Genomic DNA, 17,356 nt, shown 5'->3' on the forward strand with positions numbered 1-17,356 from the left:
TCTGTTTATATCGTAAATTGTTCTATATACATGAATCAACAATATGTACAGTGACAGTGCGCAACTGCAAACCCGAAACGCCGGCCCTCTCGAAGGGAAAGCTTTCTTCGATCAAACAACGGCTTAATCAGATGACTTACTTTCGTTCTTATGTTTACATTTGACCTCTGAGCGCTGGGACGTGGTGCAATCGCCCACAATGGGGGCCATTTCTGCAAGGGCAGCAGTAGAAAGCGAGTGAACGAAAATATGGAAGCGTTTCAAGAAGGAAAATTAGGCTAAGAATACGAACGGCTGACATAAAGCGAACAGAAATAATATCTGGGAGTAGCTACAGATGCTGCGAATCGAGTTAACTAATGAGGTAGATCGATCCTACGGAACTAAATCTAACGAAATGCCACTAGCGGAAGCCGAACTGCGGAACTAAGGTTCGCTACGTGAGTGAGGCAATTCCATCGGGACTGTCGGGGTCGTGGGGGAGTATAGTTTACATTTCCCGTGCTAAATGTCCTTGTCCGGTCGTCCACTTTCATAAGCTCCTTCCTGGTTTGGCACCATTCCAGCCGTTTGGCTTTTTGCGGGGCGGAAAGTTTTCAACATGAAAAAAGCCGTAAAGTTAATGAAAACACGCAGCGGCACCCTCACCGAGCTTAAAATTGATTTCGCTTTCTAGTCGATAAAAAATTTCGCTCCCTGAGCCACGATTAAATTAGCGCAATTGTTTTCGCCACAAAAACTTTTTACGCCATTTGCACTGAACCGAACACGGCGGATTGGAAAATGGGAACGAGCGTTTCAGGGTAAATGACGATGGCTCGCGGAAATGGCCGACTTTACTGTCGACTGTCCTCGCTCGCGGAGAAACGATGAGGAAACAACATTAAAAATACAAATAAACGGGAAACATCGTATCGTTTTCCCGTTCGTCTCGGTCAACTCGGCGGGACGGACACAACGTCCTGTCACAGTGCGACCCATCCCGTGGACAACAGTAGAACTTCCGCCGGAAATGGGAAGTGCTTTTCGCTCGAGAGGAACCCAGCCTTCCCCCTTTCAGCCTTGTGGCGGTCCGTGAGTCCCTGGCAAATCTTGAGCCACTTCATCGTGACGATAGCGCGTTGTTGAAGTGGTGAAGACAATTAAAAGTTTTTACCCGACGACAAATCCATTCAGCGCTTGTCAGTGTACGATCAATAAGCGGTTTGCGGTTTGTTCCTCAACATTAGCGCGCAGTGAAGGAGTCTAATTTTTAAATTATATTCATTAACCAACTTTCTCACCGTGGGCCATCCTCGGTGAAGCATAGTTTCATGGCATTTTATGGCCTGATAACGAAGAAATCTTTTTCCTCCGTTGCATGTGCAGTTCGACAATAGGGCAATTCATCGCAAAGTACCTCCGGAAGGGTTCACATCGCACGCTCAACCCGAGTGCCAAAGTTCCAGAAGCGCGCCCGTTTGCCCTTTACAACCGGCACAGCATCATCAATCACAATTACGGTGGCCCGCCCGTTGAGGCGAAAGTCGGCGCAAAAATAATGCCTTCAACCGGAAGAAAACCGAAGGAGTTCCGAAAAGACGGGAAGAAAATGAAGTGAGCACTAATTATGAGTCGACGCGCCCGACCCGCGAGGACGGAAATCGGGTGATCTCGCACGGGAAACGTTGGCCCGAGATGGGCGGAAATTAAAATTCAAACTCAATCCAGCCCGGGCGTCCGGGACGTCTACAGATTAAAGCTAGAAACCTCGGAGACGATTGGCGGGTCGATGGTGAGCACGCTGTGCCAGCGACGAGACGCGTCCAGCTAGAAGCCGGAGGACGCCATCATGATGCCGCCGTTGGTACCGTTCTCGGTCCGGTTCCAGTCCGGGAACATGGAGCTACTCCTCGTGATCGTCGGTGGCTGGGTGAGGCGGGGCAGCGTGTCCCGCGCCGGGTAGTAGACGATCGGGCCGGGCGACGGGGCCCGCGTACTCCGCACGGTCGTGCGGATCGTGCGCATGCTGCAGTTGCTCAGCTTCGTGGACGTGCTGCGCGTGGTGCCGACCCGCTGGAAGCGGCCCGAGTTCCGGTTGCTGGCGTCGCCGTTCGAGAAGGAGCTGTCGTCGTGGATCAGCCCGTCGTCCGGCGACTGGCGGCCGCGCGGTTTGCAAAAGAGGAGAAGAAAAATCCGCTTGAACTTCTCGCCGAAGATGACGTAGATGAAGAAGTTAACGCTCGAGTTGATGGTGACCAGCAGGTTCGACACCTTCACCATGTACTCGATGATCACATTGTAGAACGCCTCGACGATGTTGATCATCATGGCGGGCAGGTTGCAGAGCAGGAACACGATCACCACGCAGATCAGCATCGTGGCGAGGCCGATTTCGCGCTTCTCCGAGCGCGACAACCGCTGGCGTTCCTTGTTCGCCCGCCGCACCTGCCGGTAGATCATCAGGTTAAAGAACGAGATCAGGCTGAACGGCAGGAAGTACACGAAGATCATGTACAGCCAGTGGATGTAGATTTTGATGTAGGTCGCGTCGGTCCGCATGTCGGACGCCTTCACGCAGTAGATCGTGAGCCCGGTGTCCGGGTGCTTCGAGGAGATGAGCGTCACCTCCCAGAACCGGGGCAGGTTGTAGAGGATCGAGAAGATCAGGATGCCGACGACGTAGAGCCGCGCCCGGCCGTACGTGCAGAGGGCTCGGGCCCGCAGCGGATGGCACACGGCCACGTACCGCTCGAGCGTGACCGTCAGCGTGAGGTACACGCTGGCCGTCTGGGCGATCATCGCCAGCGGATACACCACCAGCGAGATCTTCGGGAAGATCTGGTAGTGGTAGTAGTAGAGGTAGCCCGTGTGCGGATAGATCGCACACAGGCCGAAGATCAGCACCGAGGTGAGGATAAGCACCGTGTCGCAGCGGGCCAGCCCGATCAGCAGGTAGTTGATGCTGGAGCGCATCTGCGGCCGCGACAGGATCACCATGGAGAAGATGTTGCCCAGAATTCCGATCAGCGCCACGACGTTCATCACCACGCCGCTGATCCAGAACTCGAACTCCACCAGCAGCTCGTTGGGCGGGTAGTCGTCGTAGCAGGACACCGCCGCCAGGTGGCTGTCGTTGAGTTCGCCTTGGTGGCTAAAGTTGCCGGCGTACGCGCCGCTAGAGGGCGCTGCCGTCTCTGGTCCGCCGGTGCCGTTGGCGAGCAGAATCTGTACCTCATAGTTGATGGCTGAGATGTTCATGATGCTGGCGCGTCCGTCGATCGTGGGGCGTCTGCATTGGCCACGCTGCCAGTAACTATCCTCTGTTGCTATTACTTCCACAAATTACTCAACTCTGCACCGTGCGGCGCCAGCAGCAAGTCCGTCATGTTTCACTAGCTTCACTACGTTCACTTCTGTCCTACTTTCGCGCCTCACTCTTCACACTGAATTCACCCATCGAGCGCATCGACCGAACCGCAATGAATATTTCATTTGCCCACTTCAAGCCTTGAAGTCTCCGGACCGGCTCCAGTCTGCTGGCACAGCCCCCTGGTGGTCTGTGAGTCTGCGGAAAATCAGAGAAAAAATATGTTCGTTAGAATAAATTCCGATTGTTTCCGCTCCCGCGCGGGATAGACAATTATGGAATTAAACGTGCGGAAAATGGATGAATCGTGACGCTCGTGGTGGTGGAGAGCGAAAGAAAAATCTCGGCATCCTGCGGCCATTGTCGACGACGTTGGTACGAAACGGCGCCCCGGCCCCGAGGATCTCTGGTCGTGTTTCCGTAAATTTGTCGTCCGCCTGTCTGGGGGAACGCCTCCGGATGTGGATCGCGTGTGCCAACTTTCCCATTTTCCAAGACACACACAGCGAGCCGGAAGGTTTTCCTTTGCGTGCTCCCGGTCTTGGTCAAACATGAGTCCCAGTCAAAGTTGGAAGTGTGCAGTTCCGTTTTAAACGAATTTAATGCATGTCGAGTGTGTTTGCGAGCTTAATTAATCTGGAAGTCGCGGAAAAGTGAACATGAGTTAAGTTTCCAGCACCACTCAAACTGGGCCCAAACTTCTTTTAACACTACTTTAACACGATTCACTTCGGATTTGTTTAACTTCCTTCCCCCATTTGCTGTACCGAGCCGTCTATAAATGCAGTTCCATCGATCTTTTTATCGCTCGGTCCCATACGAAAGCGGCAGAATAATGCATGAAGTGAATTAAATGCTGATCGAAAACGTTTGCCAAAGAGCGGGCCAGCATCGGTCGAAACAGAAACAATGAATTTAAAACAGATTCCCCTTCGAGGTCATTATTTTGTGACCCCCAAATTCGATTCCAGAGGCCGGTTGGTGGTCAAACAATTTAAAGCATACGGCTGTTCGGCAGTGTCGGCAGTGTCGGCAGCCCTTGCGACCCGGTTCCGACCGATTGTGAATGGCCGCGAGGCGTGGTGCTAAAAATAAATTGAAATGGAGACGCCTGGTGGCTTTCGTAGGGAGCGCGCAATGAGTGTAAAAGTGATGTCCCCGTCCCCCCCTGGGGGTGTGAGCAAACAAATGGAACGTGAGCAATCCGGCACAGACAGACACACACGATGCACGGGGCAAGTATCCGGAAAGCTTCCGGGCACAGAGCACACACATCAACGCGCCAAAGCTTTGAAGGCTTATCCCGGCTGTGCCGAGTGAGCCCGCCGGGGGTTGAAATGTTTATTGTCGTACGGAAAGCGTACAGAATTTGCGTTCTACGGGATCAAAAAAAAGGCGGTGGACGTGCAGCGTGTTGAGTTTTAAGAAGCAGCAACATTAGTGACAGCAACGAAATCGTTTATTCATCAGCCGCGCGCGCTTGACGAGCGACCGAGTCTCACTCGGACTCGGAGAGCGGCTCGGGCTTCCTGGCGCTTAATGAGCGCCAACGCGTGTTTGATGGTGTGACAGAAAGGGAATAAAAACGAAACCGTTTATGTCACCGTTTATTCGCACCGGGATGGCGCACCGTCAGTTATGAATTATTTAAATGCCGGATGCACTGTGCCGTGCAATTAACACGCGCTGATTGTTGGGTCGCTTTCGGGAGCGATGATCCGATCGGAAACTGTCGGAAATAGTTCGACGTGCAGTCGCCGGGAACGACTGTAAACGAACCCTTGAGTTATTTGTTACGTCTAATGAGACACGTCCCGAAGAAGAAAACCTTTTCCGCCGTGAATGGAACGGACCGTAGCCAGCGAGGCGCAAAAGCACCACTACTTCGGTCGCTGTGTCTGGTGGGCAAAGTTCAACGGATGCGAGCAATTTTCATTTACATGGAAAAAGCATTCTTTTTTTGCCACTGCGGCCCCTTTCTGGCGTCAGTGCTAGTTGTCTGCATTACTTCAGCGCCCTGCGGAAGGACAGACGGTCTCCGTCCGTCGCCCGTCTGTCGGTTCGCCTGACAGCGATACGATGGTCGCCAAAATGCATAGAAGAATGTCGGCTTGTTGAGATGAAACAAACATTCTTCGGCCCCCCTCGGGATCACCATAAATATCAAACGGCAACATTTGCATCCGAATGTGACAGTATAAAATGAAGTACCGGAGGCGGTTGCAAAAATGAATAAAATTGTTGTTTAGTGTGCAAAGCCGGGACGAAAAGGCCGCATAAGGCGAACATTTTGCAGGGAAAACCTATCGCTTGGTGGCATAATTGATTCCACGTGCCACATAATTGCCACCAGGTCAAGCCGGCCAGTAAGTGTTTTGCAACAGTCTTAAAGTGTCGTGATGGGTCTGTGAGCTGCCCGAACTTGGCCACGGAAGTTCTGCTTGACCGGGGACGCACCAGTGCTTGCTGCAAACTTTGTAATGAATTTCATAGAACTCGGACCACTCGAGCTGTTTTTCATCGCCAAGGCTACGAAGAGGCGACCCGTTGCCATTGGTTACGGGGAAAATCTTGAGTCAATGTTTATCACAAGTTAGGCCGCAGCCTTGCAGGATATAATTCAATTACAAGCGACCCCGAGCAACCCTCTACTACCTGGACTTTGGGCCCCCCGAAGAAACCTTTCTGACCGGACCGGGTACCGGGAACGTGCCGCTTAGCGTATTAATGGCGTCTTTTGGCTTACCGGCAATTTGCCGATTGGAAAGTTTGTTAATTAATAGACCCATTAGACCCATACGGCCCATTGCGCCCATTGGGGGTCGGGGGATTAAGCCGGAAAGGCCGAATAATAGGCCCCACAACGGTCAACCCAATCAGCCGGAAGTCAAGTCGTGGTGAGTCAAGATTGTTGCGTTATTTCAGTGTTTAATGATATGTTAAAACTGCACCCAGCTTGACCCGGACGCCACGAAATAATACGTGCGCCGATTCCGTCCAAGTTCACATGTTCAGGGAATCCTCTCAATCGTTATGCGTGCTCCGTAAGTGCTAAGCAACACCTGGTGCTACTTGGCGACGACGGCTCTCGGCTTCGCTCCACTGTGATATAGCCAAAGGCCAAACGGTGACATCGGTACGTAACGAGTAACGTCCACTGTTCAGCCTTTGATCTGAGCCGGTCCGGCTCAAACAATGCACACCCAAACGTCACGTTAGGCCCCCAACGAATGCCCATTTTAATCACATCGATTCCCGGCTCCGATGGGAGGGATACTTTTCCTTCTCGAGCGGGGTTCCGTGGCCACCGTTGCCGGCGGTGGATTGGCGTGTGCGTTTCGTGAGGGAATTACAAATCCGCATCGATTGGGAAGGTGGCGATTGGTTTACTGAACAGAAGAAGCATCGCGGCAGCCGTGACTGCCTGCGGTCGTGTGATACGAAATTCCGATATTTGCATGCAAATAGTCCCACGATTGGTCACGGATTGGATGTGTAACGGCCGTCTTGTTTTATTTAATTTTTATCACCCGGTTTTTCTCGGATTCTTGGACCGAACGACCCGGGAAAATGGGGGCCATCTTCGTATGTGTCGGGTGCCATCGCGCCACGACATCGGAATCCTGCTTCGGAGGGACGATACATTTTTCTGATCTCCTGCGTCGCTCGTTCGTAGCATTGATCATGCATGTCAGATATGGGCCGCTTCCAGAAGTGGATTTTTCTCGGAAGCGAGCGAAGAATTTATTCTCACATTTGCATGTATCGTTCACATCGGGTGTGCTGGGACTATGTTTTCACCTCCAGATGGGCACGATCTCGAGAGTTAAAGTGGCACAAAAATTCGTACTCAAATAAAACAATGTCTCCACCGAGCAGTAACTCTAACGAAGGATCGCTCTGTGGCACCCACGTGGATGCTGGATGGTGGATTAAAAGGCGGCGTGCTCCCGAAAACTCATCAAAGACCCGCAGATCGCATCCTCTTATCACTGGGAGCACACTCTTCTATTGCTACTTACTGTTCAGAACTGTTGCAAATCCTGTGTGGAAACATGTGGCGTACACTACGAACAGCTTGTTTACTACCAATCGGTTCCGTATGATGCCCACACTTGGGAGCTGTTTTGGGACAAAGCGAGCAAACAAGTCCAACCGATTGTTGATGGTACGTGACGCGAGCCGGGAGCAGAGTTGATTGAAGCGCAGACAGAAGCAGGCAAATTGCAGTAATATTTAGAGGGTCGCTTCACATACGAGACACTTTTCTACTTCCACTTCGGGCGGAAAAGTTGCTGTAACGTTAGATAAATATTTTGCGACCATATTTTCAAGTGGTTTGAAGTCCCGACCAGTGGACCCGAGAGTGGCTCCCGGTGTTCCATACATGTTCCTTGCGTTGAGTGCAATGTTTCCGGGTGCGGTGGTTGTTTCCGTTTCCGTGTCTTCTGTGTGTCACCTGAGCGAAACCACGTGCCAGGCTACCGAGCGACGGGTTTTGCCTTGTTTAAGGAATGGTCTTGGAACGGAGCACCAATATGCACAATAGATGTAGATAGGTGCAGAGGTGTTTCGAAAAGTAAGTAAAACATGGAGAAAAATTCAATCCCGTTTGCTACGGGCAACTGGCGAGCAAGTCCCGGTGCGGCGGGCCTTGCTGCTTGCGGACTGGAAAATGCTTTTCTGATTTACCGCCAACCTTCCCAACCAGCCCACAACCCTAAAGCCCCTGTCGTGTCAGTGTCGTGCCGTGTTACCTTTTGCTGGCGTCTCCTGCCGGGGTCACGTGGACCATATTTTGTGTAACGAAAATCCCTCCGGAAAGTTGCTGGCGTGCTGTGCCGTTGTGTGTTTCCGTTTCGTCAGCACAACAGGAGCCCCCGGCCTAGGGTTCTAGGGAACGTGTTGACAAGTGCACCCGATTGATACACGCTGCTGTGCCGGTGTATTGCATTTTTCATGTGTTCCAACTTTCATCGAATGCCTTCGCCGAAGACAGAGGAACAAAAAGTTTGACGGAAAGTCGTAATAAAAAAGGGACGACATGGAACACAAGTCCCTTGTACGATTTCTGTTGGGAAATCCGCTCCGCGGGCGGTACTCAAAATGGATGAGAAATCGATTATGTCGAGGTTGGCAGTACGGCTTGGCCGGGGCTTTTTTCGCAAAGTTTCAAAGCACAACATCCGAAAACCGACAACCCATTCTCGGGGACGTATTATCCGCCTGGGCCAGCGCAGATATCCGCATGTCAGCATATCAGTGCGGAATGGAACGGACATCGGTAGCAGAAAAAGCTGGCATTAAATCGAGCAACGATCGCTTGTTGGGTGGCCTGTTAACTGTGTGCCGTCGGATGGCAAGGGCGGAAATTGGGTTTTTGGCGGACGGGATGTAAGTTGTTTACGATGCAATGCCTCAGCAATGGCGGCGATCGGAAAAGGCTAATAGAAATTTGAATGTTTGTTTGCAATTGGCCACGAGGAAGGGGACGATGGTACGGTGGAGTGCGAGCAGAGATATTGTTTATTAGCGTTTTTACTGCAATACCATAAAACACGATGGTACGATGTATCTATTGCCACACAATTCGTCCCGCTGGGAAGGAAGTGAACATGTGAATCGGATTTGATTTGAGTTGAAGTATTTTTGGACCTCTTTGTAGTGCCTACAATCCGACGCTTGCTCTGGATTATTCTTCAATTTTGCTTTCAATGAACGGAAGGCGCCTCCAAGGCGGCTCCAAGCACCCTTGCGGAGGGTAATCGAATTACTCAAAATAGCTTTTCGCCCGTCGACGCACCGTATTTGGTTACAGAAGACAACCGTCTCCAGGCAATTTTTGCACACCCCGAAGGTACTTTGGAGTCGGGATAATCGAGATATTGCGACGATGCCGCTTTTAGCCGGTGAATTCCGTGAAGTCACTTTTAGCTGATTTGATTTACCTTTGTACGGTCAGGGATTGCTTTTGGATCATCAAATTCCTGAGAAGTCGCTTGACGGCGCTCAGATTTCATAAAAGGAATTAATGCTACCCAAGGCATTTGAAAACAATATAAACAGCTTGATGTCCGCGATGGCTGTAAGATATAGTATTGGATGCAACAGCTAATACGTGGAAGGCCATCAAGGGCCAGTGTAATCAATTCATAAATCAGCAGCCCAACTGGGCCAACCATTCACGCTGTCTGGGGTCTGGCGCAGAAAAGTGAAAAATTTGCAATTTAAATTTGCTTTGACATGTTTTCCCTTTTTTCTGCTGCTGCGTGACGTGAAGGCGACGTTAGTTGTTGAAAGATTTTCACTTTAAACGGACCTCTTTGGGGTAGAGCGTGCAAAAAGTCTCAATATTAAACTGACAGAGACAGACACAATGGTAGAGAGAGAGAGAGATGCGGACTGTTCATTAATCAAAAACAGCTGGTCAAAAGTGACGCCGAAGGCAGCGACGGTTGGACACCGCTACTTTACACTGTGCGCCCCTTCGGACGAGATCTGGTCACGGGTCGTTGAGGCTAGACCTATTTTTTCGCCTATTGGTAGCATTTTGGTCATGTGGTAAGCGAGAACAAAAACATCGCAGAAAATATTCTGCCGTCGGAATTCAATGAAAACCCCAGCTTCGGTTCAATATTTGATTTTTCCGACATCTTTCCGAAGAAATGTGTCGCATTACTTATCGATGCCATGCCTTAGAATGACTTTGTTTGGGTCTGACTGACGTTGAAAATGAATAAATCATTAAGATTGTTGACAGGGAGCTTTCTTTTAACTATTTGCCCCTGATTCTCGAAGCGTCGAAAAGGTTTACGGTGGTTACCGTTTTGTTGTCAAATTTTATTTCGACTATGCCGAATAAGAATGGCCTATAGTGCGTCTGGCACGTTATTAATTTTTATTTCACGGCTATACATTATACCAATTGTTGCGACACTGCGTTTAAAAGGATACAAGCCTCGAGCATTATGTTAACGTTTTTTTTCTCTTCTTCTACGAATTTGTTTGCGTAACAAATGGCGTCGTTCAAACATTTGTTCGGCAGCGTACCGTGGCCGTCGTTTGCTGGACAATGCGCCGCAGAGAATGCCAACCATCACTCATTCTACGAGAGTGTCGAAATAGCGGAAAGGACGGTGCCTCATCGTCTAAGTGACATCATATCGGCTGCTGTCATCGTATCCTTGAAATTTATAACCCAAGACGGCACTCAACGGAAAAAGGACACTGTCGTCAGTGTACTGTGTCCTGCCGTAGCGAAGTGCGAACAAATTTAATGTCCACATTAAAGGACCTTAAATTTTGTTCGCAAGATGAATGTGTAGCTTAAATAGAAGTTGTTGGAATAAGGGATCACTGAATCCAATCGTTTACGCATTCATTTGCTTAATCACTCCGTATCAGAGAGGATCAACCCATATCACCACCGATGACCCTTAGGCAATGTTCCATCGGGTGCAATTAATGTGATTGAGAGTTCCAAACCGGAGTGGATAAAGTTGATTTTTCCGGTGACGCCCTCGTCACATCAACGGGTGGCAAAAATTCTCACGCCAGCAGGTTGGTGTCACCTTCGGAGGAGAAAAGGAAACTATTTAGCCGTGCAACGCACATCCCCCAGAGAGTGAGAAAGAGAGATGGAGAGACAGTTCCCAAAAGGGGCCGCAGGGCAAAAAGAGTGGAATTTAATTTAGTGAAGAGTTTTCGATTCAAGCCAGAAAGGATCCACCCGGCGGGAAGGTAGCAAAAATTTTGAGCGGGACATTTTCTACGCCTTTTTTGCCGGTTCCGGTGAACGAATAAGTTATCTGGCTGAGTGAAAATTAGCGTAATAACTATGCATACCACCGGCCACCACCTTCAGTTGGAAAACAATTCTTCGGTGGCAAACTAAATGATCGACACTTTGCCGAAAAGGCCGACGAACTGAAAAAGTGCACTCTCTGCGATGCAAACTTAATTATCCTTCAGTGACACAACCTCGGATGATCCGACCGACGCAGACCGGTTGTTGGGCAACTGACAACTGTAGGAATGGAATGTCGTAGGAATTTTTCATTAAACCATAATGACCGTGAAAACTTTCCATTTAACAGGTCGATTCATTTGAAAATTTTCCAAGCTCCTTCATGGTTCGTTTTCGGTGTAAGACTGTTGCCACATAATGCTGGCGGATGGCTGACAGCGACCGGTCCGGAGGGAGCTGATGATGATATTCACTGTAAGCTCAGTTTGATGTTGCCCTCGGAGAAGTTTTATTATTCTTTGATAAATTTTTCGCCGCACCAGTAATGCGAGTGCTTTATTTTTCAATCTTCTTTCGAGCGCGAGAGCTTTTCCATTGTCTGTCGCGTCCGATCGACGCCATACGATACCGGTTCCGATCGGCTATGGAATTGATTGATTGATTTTTCTTTCACCCGTACAACGTCGTTGATGCTTGGTGTCTAATGCGCCTCATGGGATGTGCCTCGGGGTGACCCTCGGTTTCAGTTTCACAAGACAGCACCCGGAGGTGTTTGATTTGGCAACCCGAAGGCAATTGGTTTGTTTAGCTTTGTAACAAGATATGGGCGTCGATGCATTGAAGCCAATGAATTGTGTTTCACTTCGGCACGCGGGTGTCAATATTTCCGCAACATGTTTGACTATCGGCGGTGTGTTTATGAGCTGTCGAAAAGATTGATACCAAGCATTGCTCCTGGGAATGCATCAGCCAAGTGCCGAAAAAATCTTCTTAATAATATCCTAACAAAACGCTTTCGAACTGAAACCTAAACAAATTTATCTGGAATTCGATGAAAGTTTAATGAACTCACCGCATTCGCTCGGTTTGTAAGTTTTTCAATCATCCCAAAACTTTACCGTACCATCTCGTGGCGGACGTGACTGCCGACGACCGGACGACTTTAAGTCGACGCGATGGCACTGATTTCGGACAGGCGCTGCCGCTGGTCGCATTTATTCCACTCACGAATCTCGTGACGTACCGTAATGGACGCCGCGTAATGTAATTCCTGCCAGCACCTTGAAAGCCGAGTCGAGTGCTGCCCGACAGACGATCCAATCGTCGTCGTCGTCGACGTCGGCGAGCTACATTTGCATGCCAAAATCCATTTATTTACGGTCGTGTCATTTCGAAGTGACATTAATTTCGTGCAGCCGATGTGTCGGTAAGTTTATTAATTTATATCCCTAGCCCTAGCGCGGTATGGCCCCTGACGTCCGCATTCGGGATCAATTGAATTATCGACGTTTTGTTTTGATTGCATCTCGCAGCTGGCTGGCCAAGGTTCGATTGAAGAGGAGCCCCGAAAGGAAATCGATATATTCGCGACCGACACTTCGGAAGTGTTTTCCGGCAACTTTTCCGCGACCCAATGAGGCTCCTTGTGTGCCATCCGTGTACCGCGTCATTAAGTGTGCCGTCGAGCAAGTGTAACAGATGGTACCGAAATGTACTACCCGAAAAAACTTCGCCCACGGGATGTCCGTTTCCGGTGGGATGAAATTTTAATTACATCCACACCACAAAACGTTGCAGGAATAATTTAACGCCACCACCGGTCGTGGGTCGCGGGCCAGTGGAAATCTTAGCTCCTCGCCCTACTCCACTCGATTGCCGGAACGTTGATTAAGATCTACGGTGGGTTCGCGTCGAAGTGGTCGGCAAAGCGATTCCCCCCCGGCAACCAGATCGATACCATCGACCGTCGTGGTTGGGCTGGCCGATCTTTTACTACCGAGATGATGATGATGATGATGATGACGGTGACGGTGATAGTGCTACGGTCGGTGTCGCCAACGCGCGACTTATTCCTGGCAATGGCATTTACGTGAGGATCGGAAATAAATTGCAATGGCCAAAACGTGCACCATTGTCTGTCTGTGTGCGGTTGGTTACTTTCGTCTAAGATTCGACTATCTTCCTTTCACCTTATCAGGGGTCCAATTTTTCTTTCTCTCGCCCCCGAAGGACACACTGCCTTTGTGGTCGTTAGTGGCGGGAGTCGCCTCTCGTAGTTGGTCACTGTGTGAGGGGCAAGTGGGCCGAGCGAGTCCCAGTCCCAGACCCTTGGGGCAGCCAGACCATAATCTAAGGCAATGAATCAATTTTCTAATGAGTTGCCTTTCGTTACTTCGTTACGGTAATTTTGGTACTTGCAGTGCGGTTCCTTTCGCCTACGCCACCGATGGCTCATCGAATGGCGAGAGGATCCTTAATTTGGATACGTTGCCTTTCGCCATTTCGCCCAACGGTCCTTTGACCACCGATTTTGCAGCGACGACTCTACTAGGACCGTGGCCTTGAGTGGACAGACCAGCGCTTGTTAATTACATGCACCGTTTTTCTTCCTTTTGCAGATTTTTAACGATGGTCACAGATACCCAGAAGGATGCCAGAAACCTTCCGAGACAGAGTGCTGCATCGTTCTCCTACAGCGCTCGGCGCTACGAGGTTTATTTCTTTAGGAGTTCGAGGAAAATCGTTGGTTATGAGCCACAAACCAAGTAAGTAAGCGGAGAGCCGTGATTGAGCTGGACTAAAAAAATAAAATGGAGACCCCACAATCCCAAGACATCCGGACCGGCATCGTTTGATGGTTGCCGCAAACCGGAGGCAGCTCTCTCTCTTTGGCCCATATCAGTGACATCCATTTCAATTATGCTCCGCCGCAAGCCAAGATTAGCTTGTTGGGGCACTGTGCGTTTGGGTCTGTTGATGGGTCTGTTGGTTCTCCCTGTGGTGTAGTGTTTTATTAATTTAATTAACTTTCATTTGTTAGTTTATCGGTGCCGGCCGTGGAATTCATTTCGTTGTTGCTCCGTCAACGCGTGCCCATGAGCCGATTGAATTTCTGTTTGCCCGGAACGGGGTGTTTATTTGTTTTGCAGCGAATGTTACTACCGAGTGTCGTTGTGTTAATGTCGGAGACGGATCGTCTGTGTTAGTCACGGTGCCACTGTTGGTTCCTGCTTTTTTGGATGGAATATTCACCACAATGAGGTCTTCCCAGAAACAACTGACTTTGTTTCAGATTGAAGTTTAACTTCGACGTAACAAATAGTGCTGCACCAACCGGTGAACTACGAACGTTTGCACGGTTCGGATTTGGCCTTTCTTTGTACCATGTCAGATCGACATGCAAAAACTGACCAAAAAATTACAAAAAGGTACACTTCATCGACCCGCATCATAGCGCGTGACAGGTGCTGGTCTGGCAAGGGTCTACGGAGCCCTTTGCACTGTGGTGAAAAAAGCCCCGAACAGCCCTTGTCACCTGAAGGAGTTTGTTACGATCTGAAGTCCGGTTTCCGAATGTTGGTGCTGATTTGTGTTTGAAACGGACAGACAGACTGTCAATTATAACACCCTTTTGCAGGACGAAGCCCGTCGAATTCCGCACTGTTTCCACTTTCGACAGCGGCCGATTTCGGGTTCTGTTACATATTTTTTTTGCAGAATTTAAACTTACGGGTATGGGTTCCGTGCTCGTCATTAAAATAATCGCCAAAAAGAAAAGTCAGTCGCAAAGTGAACGCGGGAGCGAACGGACGTGTTTTTGTCGCCCTCCTGGTAGAAAAACAAACGTGAAAGCAAAAGCGAAAGCGAAAACGAGAAGCAGGCGAGACTTCCAGCGACTGGAAGTCTTTTGTGAGTCGGGCCTCACTGGGCATGCACGCGCATGCTCGCACACGTTGAGCCGGCTCAAGCCTGATGTCGACGAGGGCGTCGATAGGCAGACCGACGCTAAGATCGCGTTCGGCAGCCCCGATGGCGGCGACGGTGGCGACAGTGGCGACGGCGCCGACAATGGAGACAACAAAGACTCCGACGGTGGAGGTGACGAGGACGACAGCGGCAAAAACGCCGCTGGAAGAAGAGCTGCAGAAGGAGAGAGAGAACAGCAGAATGCTCTCCTCTCAAATCTCTCAACTGGAGAATCAGTTAGAGAAAATGCAGCAGCAGCTACAGGAGTTGCAACAGCAATTCCAGCAGCAACATCAGCAGCCTGCGCCGCAGCGCGAACCTCCGCAGCAGCAGCCGCCCGCGCCGCAGCAGCGGCCGCCATCGGGGAAGCAGCCGCCAACAGAGAAGGCGCATCCACAGACGTTGGAGCAGCGGCTGGCCGGGTTCCAGGAAAGCATCCTGGCCCGGATGGCGTCGTTCGCGGCGGATCTGCTGGGGACGCAGCCCCTGCAGCAGCAGCCGAAGCGGAAGCTGAAACTCTCCCAGAAGCAGCGAGAGCGGCAGCGCCGGCAGCAGCAACAACAACACCAGCAGCAGCAATCGCAGCCTCCCGCACAGCAGCAGCAGTCGACGAACCACCTAGTGGACCTGTTGCATCTGATGCAGGAGTTGATGCATCTGATCCAGCAGCAGCAGCAACCGCAACAGCAACAGTGGGAGCAGCGGGAACGGCAGAGGCAGCCCTCTCAACTGCGGCGACAGCGGGTCGCGCAGCAGCAGCAGCAGCAGCGGGTGGAGAACCCTCGGCCGCAGCCAACGACGACGGCGACAGCGCCCGAGCCCAGGCCAGCCTTTACGGCCGAGGGGTACCCCGCCCTGCCACAGGCCAGTGCGCCGGTGGAGGATCTGTCCAGCTGGGCGGTCGTGGCGCGGCACCGCCCCCACACGGCCCGGGAAGCTCCGACTGCCAGTGCGTCTCGTCCGCAGCAGCAGCAACAGCAGCAGCGCCCATCGCAGCGGGGCTGGAGCAGCCGTCTCCAGCGTGATGTCGTGAGGGTCGCGCCGGTAGAGGGCGAGTCGTACGCATCGCTTTTTGCCAGAGTGCGGGGCAGCGAAGCGGTCAAGCTGGCCCAGCGGAGGGTGCACCAGAGCTCCCAGGGCCACATGCTTGTGGAGGTGCAACGGAGAGCTGATGCAGCGGAGTGCGCCGCAACCATCCGCGCGCTGGTTGGGGAGGCTGGCAGCACCACCCTGCTAGGCCCGAAGGCGACGGTGATCGCCAACGGCCTCGACCACGAGGCCACACCAGAGCTGGTGGCAGCGGGACTGTCGGCGCTGCTGCCAAATGGCGAGGCCGTCGATCCGGCCAGCGTGCACCTGCGGATGCACCCCAACGCCACCCAGAAGGCGAACGTGGTGCTGCCCGCCCGGCTGGCGGCGCAGTTGGCGGAAAAGCGTCTCCTGCTGGGGATGGCCAGCGTCAGGCTGCACGTGGCGGAGCCAGTCCCACGTGAGGAGGAGCGGTGCTACCGGTGCCACCTGCGTGGGCACCGCAAGCATCAGTGCCAAGGCGAGGACCGGTCGGCCCTATGCCTGCGATGCGGCGACACTGGGCACCGGCGCGGGCAGTGCTCGGCCGACAGGCCAAAGTGCGCCGTGTGCGGGGGAGCGCACAGCACCGGCTCCGCCATCTGCGGGGGTGTTGCTCCACAGTGACCGGGATGCTCAACATCATTCAGCTGAACCTGCGCCACACGGGCGTTGCCCGGGACCTTGTGGTGCAGGCGATGAGGGAGCGCCGCGCAGACGTCGCCCTGCTGTCGGACGTCGGGTCGCGGACAAGTTGGATAGCCGATGCTCGTGGCTGGGCCGCCATCGCACCCGGTAGCCGGCACCCAGTCCAGCAGGTGCTGTGCACCTCTGTCCCCGGCTTGGCAGCAGCAGTGATGCGGGGTGTTACCCTCATCAGCTGCTACGCGCCTCCATCCCTGAGCATGGAGCAGTTCGAGGACCTGCTGCAGGGTGTGGAACTCCTGGCCCAAAACAGCTCCCGTTGCGTTGTCGGGGGCGATTTCAACGCTTGGGCCACGGAGTGGGGCAGCCGGATGCTCAACGCCAGGGGAGCAAGGCTGCTGCAGTTGGCCGATCGGATGGGTCTGCGAGTGCTGAACCGGGGCAACACCCCGACGTTCCTGGGCGCAGGTGCGGCGTCGCCGTCCATTGTGGACGTGTCGCTGGCATCTTACAGCCTCGCAGACACAGGAGATTGGCCAACTGCAGCAGCCTTGCTCCCCTGGCGTTGAGCATCCGGCTGC

General features: G+C 52.0%; 2 protein-coding genes across 2 annotated transcripts in view; one reads left to right on the plus strand and one right to left on the minus strand.

Annotated features, from left to right (window-relative positions):
• Positions 1–1,619: 1,619 nt before the first annotated feature.
• The window catches only part of LOC131209726 (FMRFamide receptor-like), a 51,579-nt gene continuing 35,842 nt past the window's right edge, over positions 1,620–17,356 (minus strand). The window contains exon 2 of the mRNA XM_058202857.1: positions 1,620–3,547. Coding sequence (XP_058058840.1) covers positions 1,810–3,240 — 1,431 coding nt within the window. The 5' untranslated portion in view covers positions 3,241–3,547 and the 3' untranslated portion in view covers positions 1,620–1,809. The remainder of the gene's footprint in view (positions 3,548–17,356) is intronic.
• On the plus strand, positions 15,126–17,344 carry LOC131207289 (uncharacterized). The gene is made up of 3 exons (XM_058199900.1): positions 15,126–15,606; positions 15,685–16,551; positions 16,755–17,344. The coding sequence occupies exons 1-3, from the start codon at positions 15,126–15,128 to the stop codon at positions 17,342–17,344; spliced, it is 1,938 nt and encodes a 645-aa protein (XP_058055883.1).

The sequence above is a fragment of the Anopheles bellator genome, chromosome 2 (genome assembly GCF_943735745.2).
Source record: "Anopheles bellator chromosome 2, idAnoBellAS_SP24_06.2, whole genome shotgun sequence".
Lineage (NCBI taxonomy): Eukaryota > Metazoa > Arthropoda > Insecta > Diptera > Culicidae > Anopheles > Anopheles bellator.

Excerpts from the sequence above, each read along its gene's own strand:
- LOC131207289 (XM_058199900.1), top strand. The coding sequence starts at position 15,126 with ATGGCGGCGACGGTGGCGACAGTGGCGACGGCGCCGACAATGGAGACA. Across the intron at positions 15,607-15,684 it reads GAAGCAGCGAGAGCGGCAGC|TGGACCTGTTGCATCTGATG; the intron begins GCCGGCAGCAGC and ends CGAACCACCTAG. Across the intron at positions 16,552-16,754 it reads CGTGGCGGAGCCAGTCCCAC|TGACCGGGATGCTCAACATC; the intron begins GTGAGGAGGAGC and ends GTTGCTCCACAG.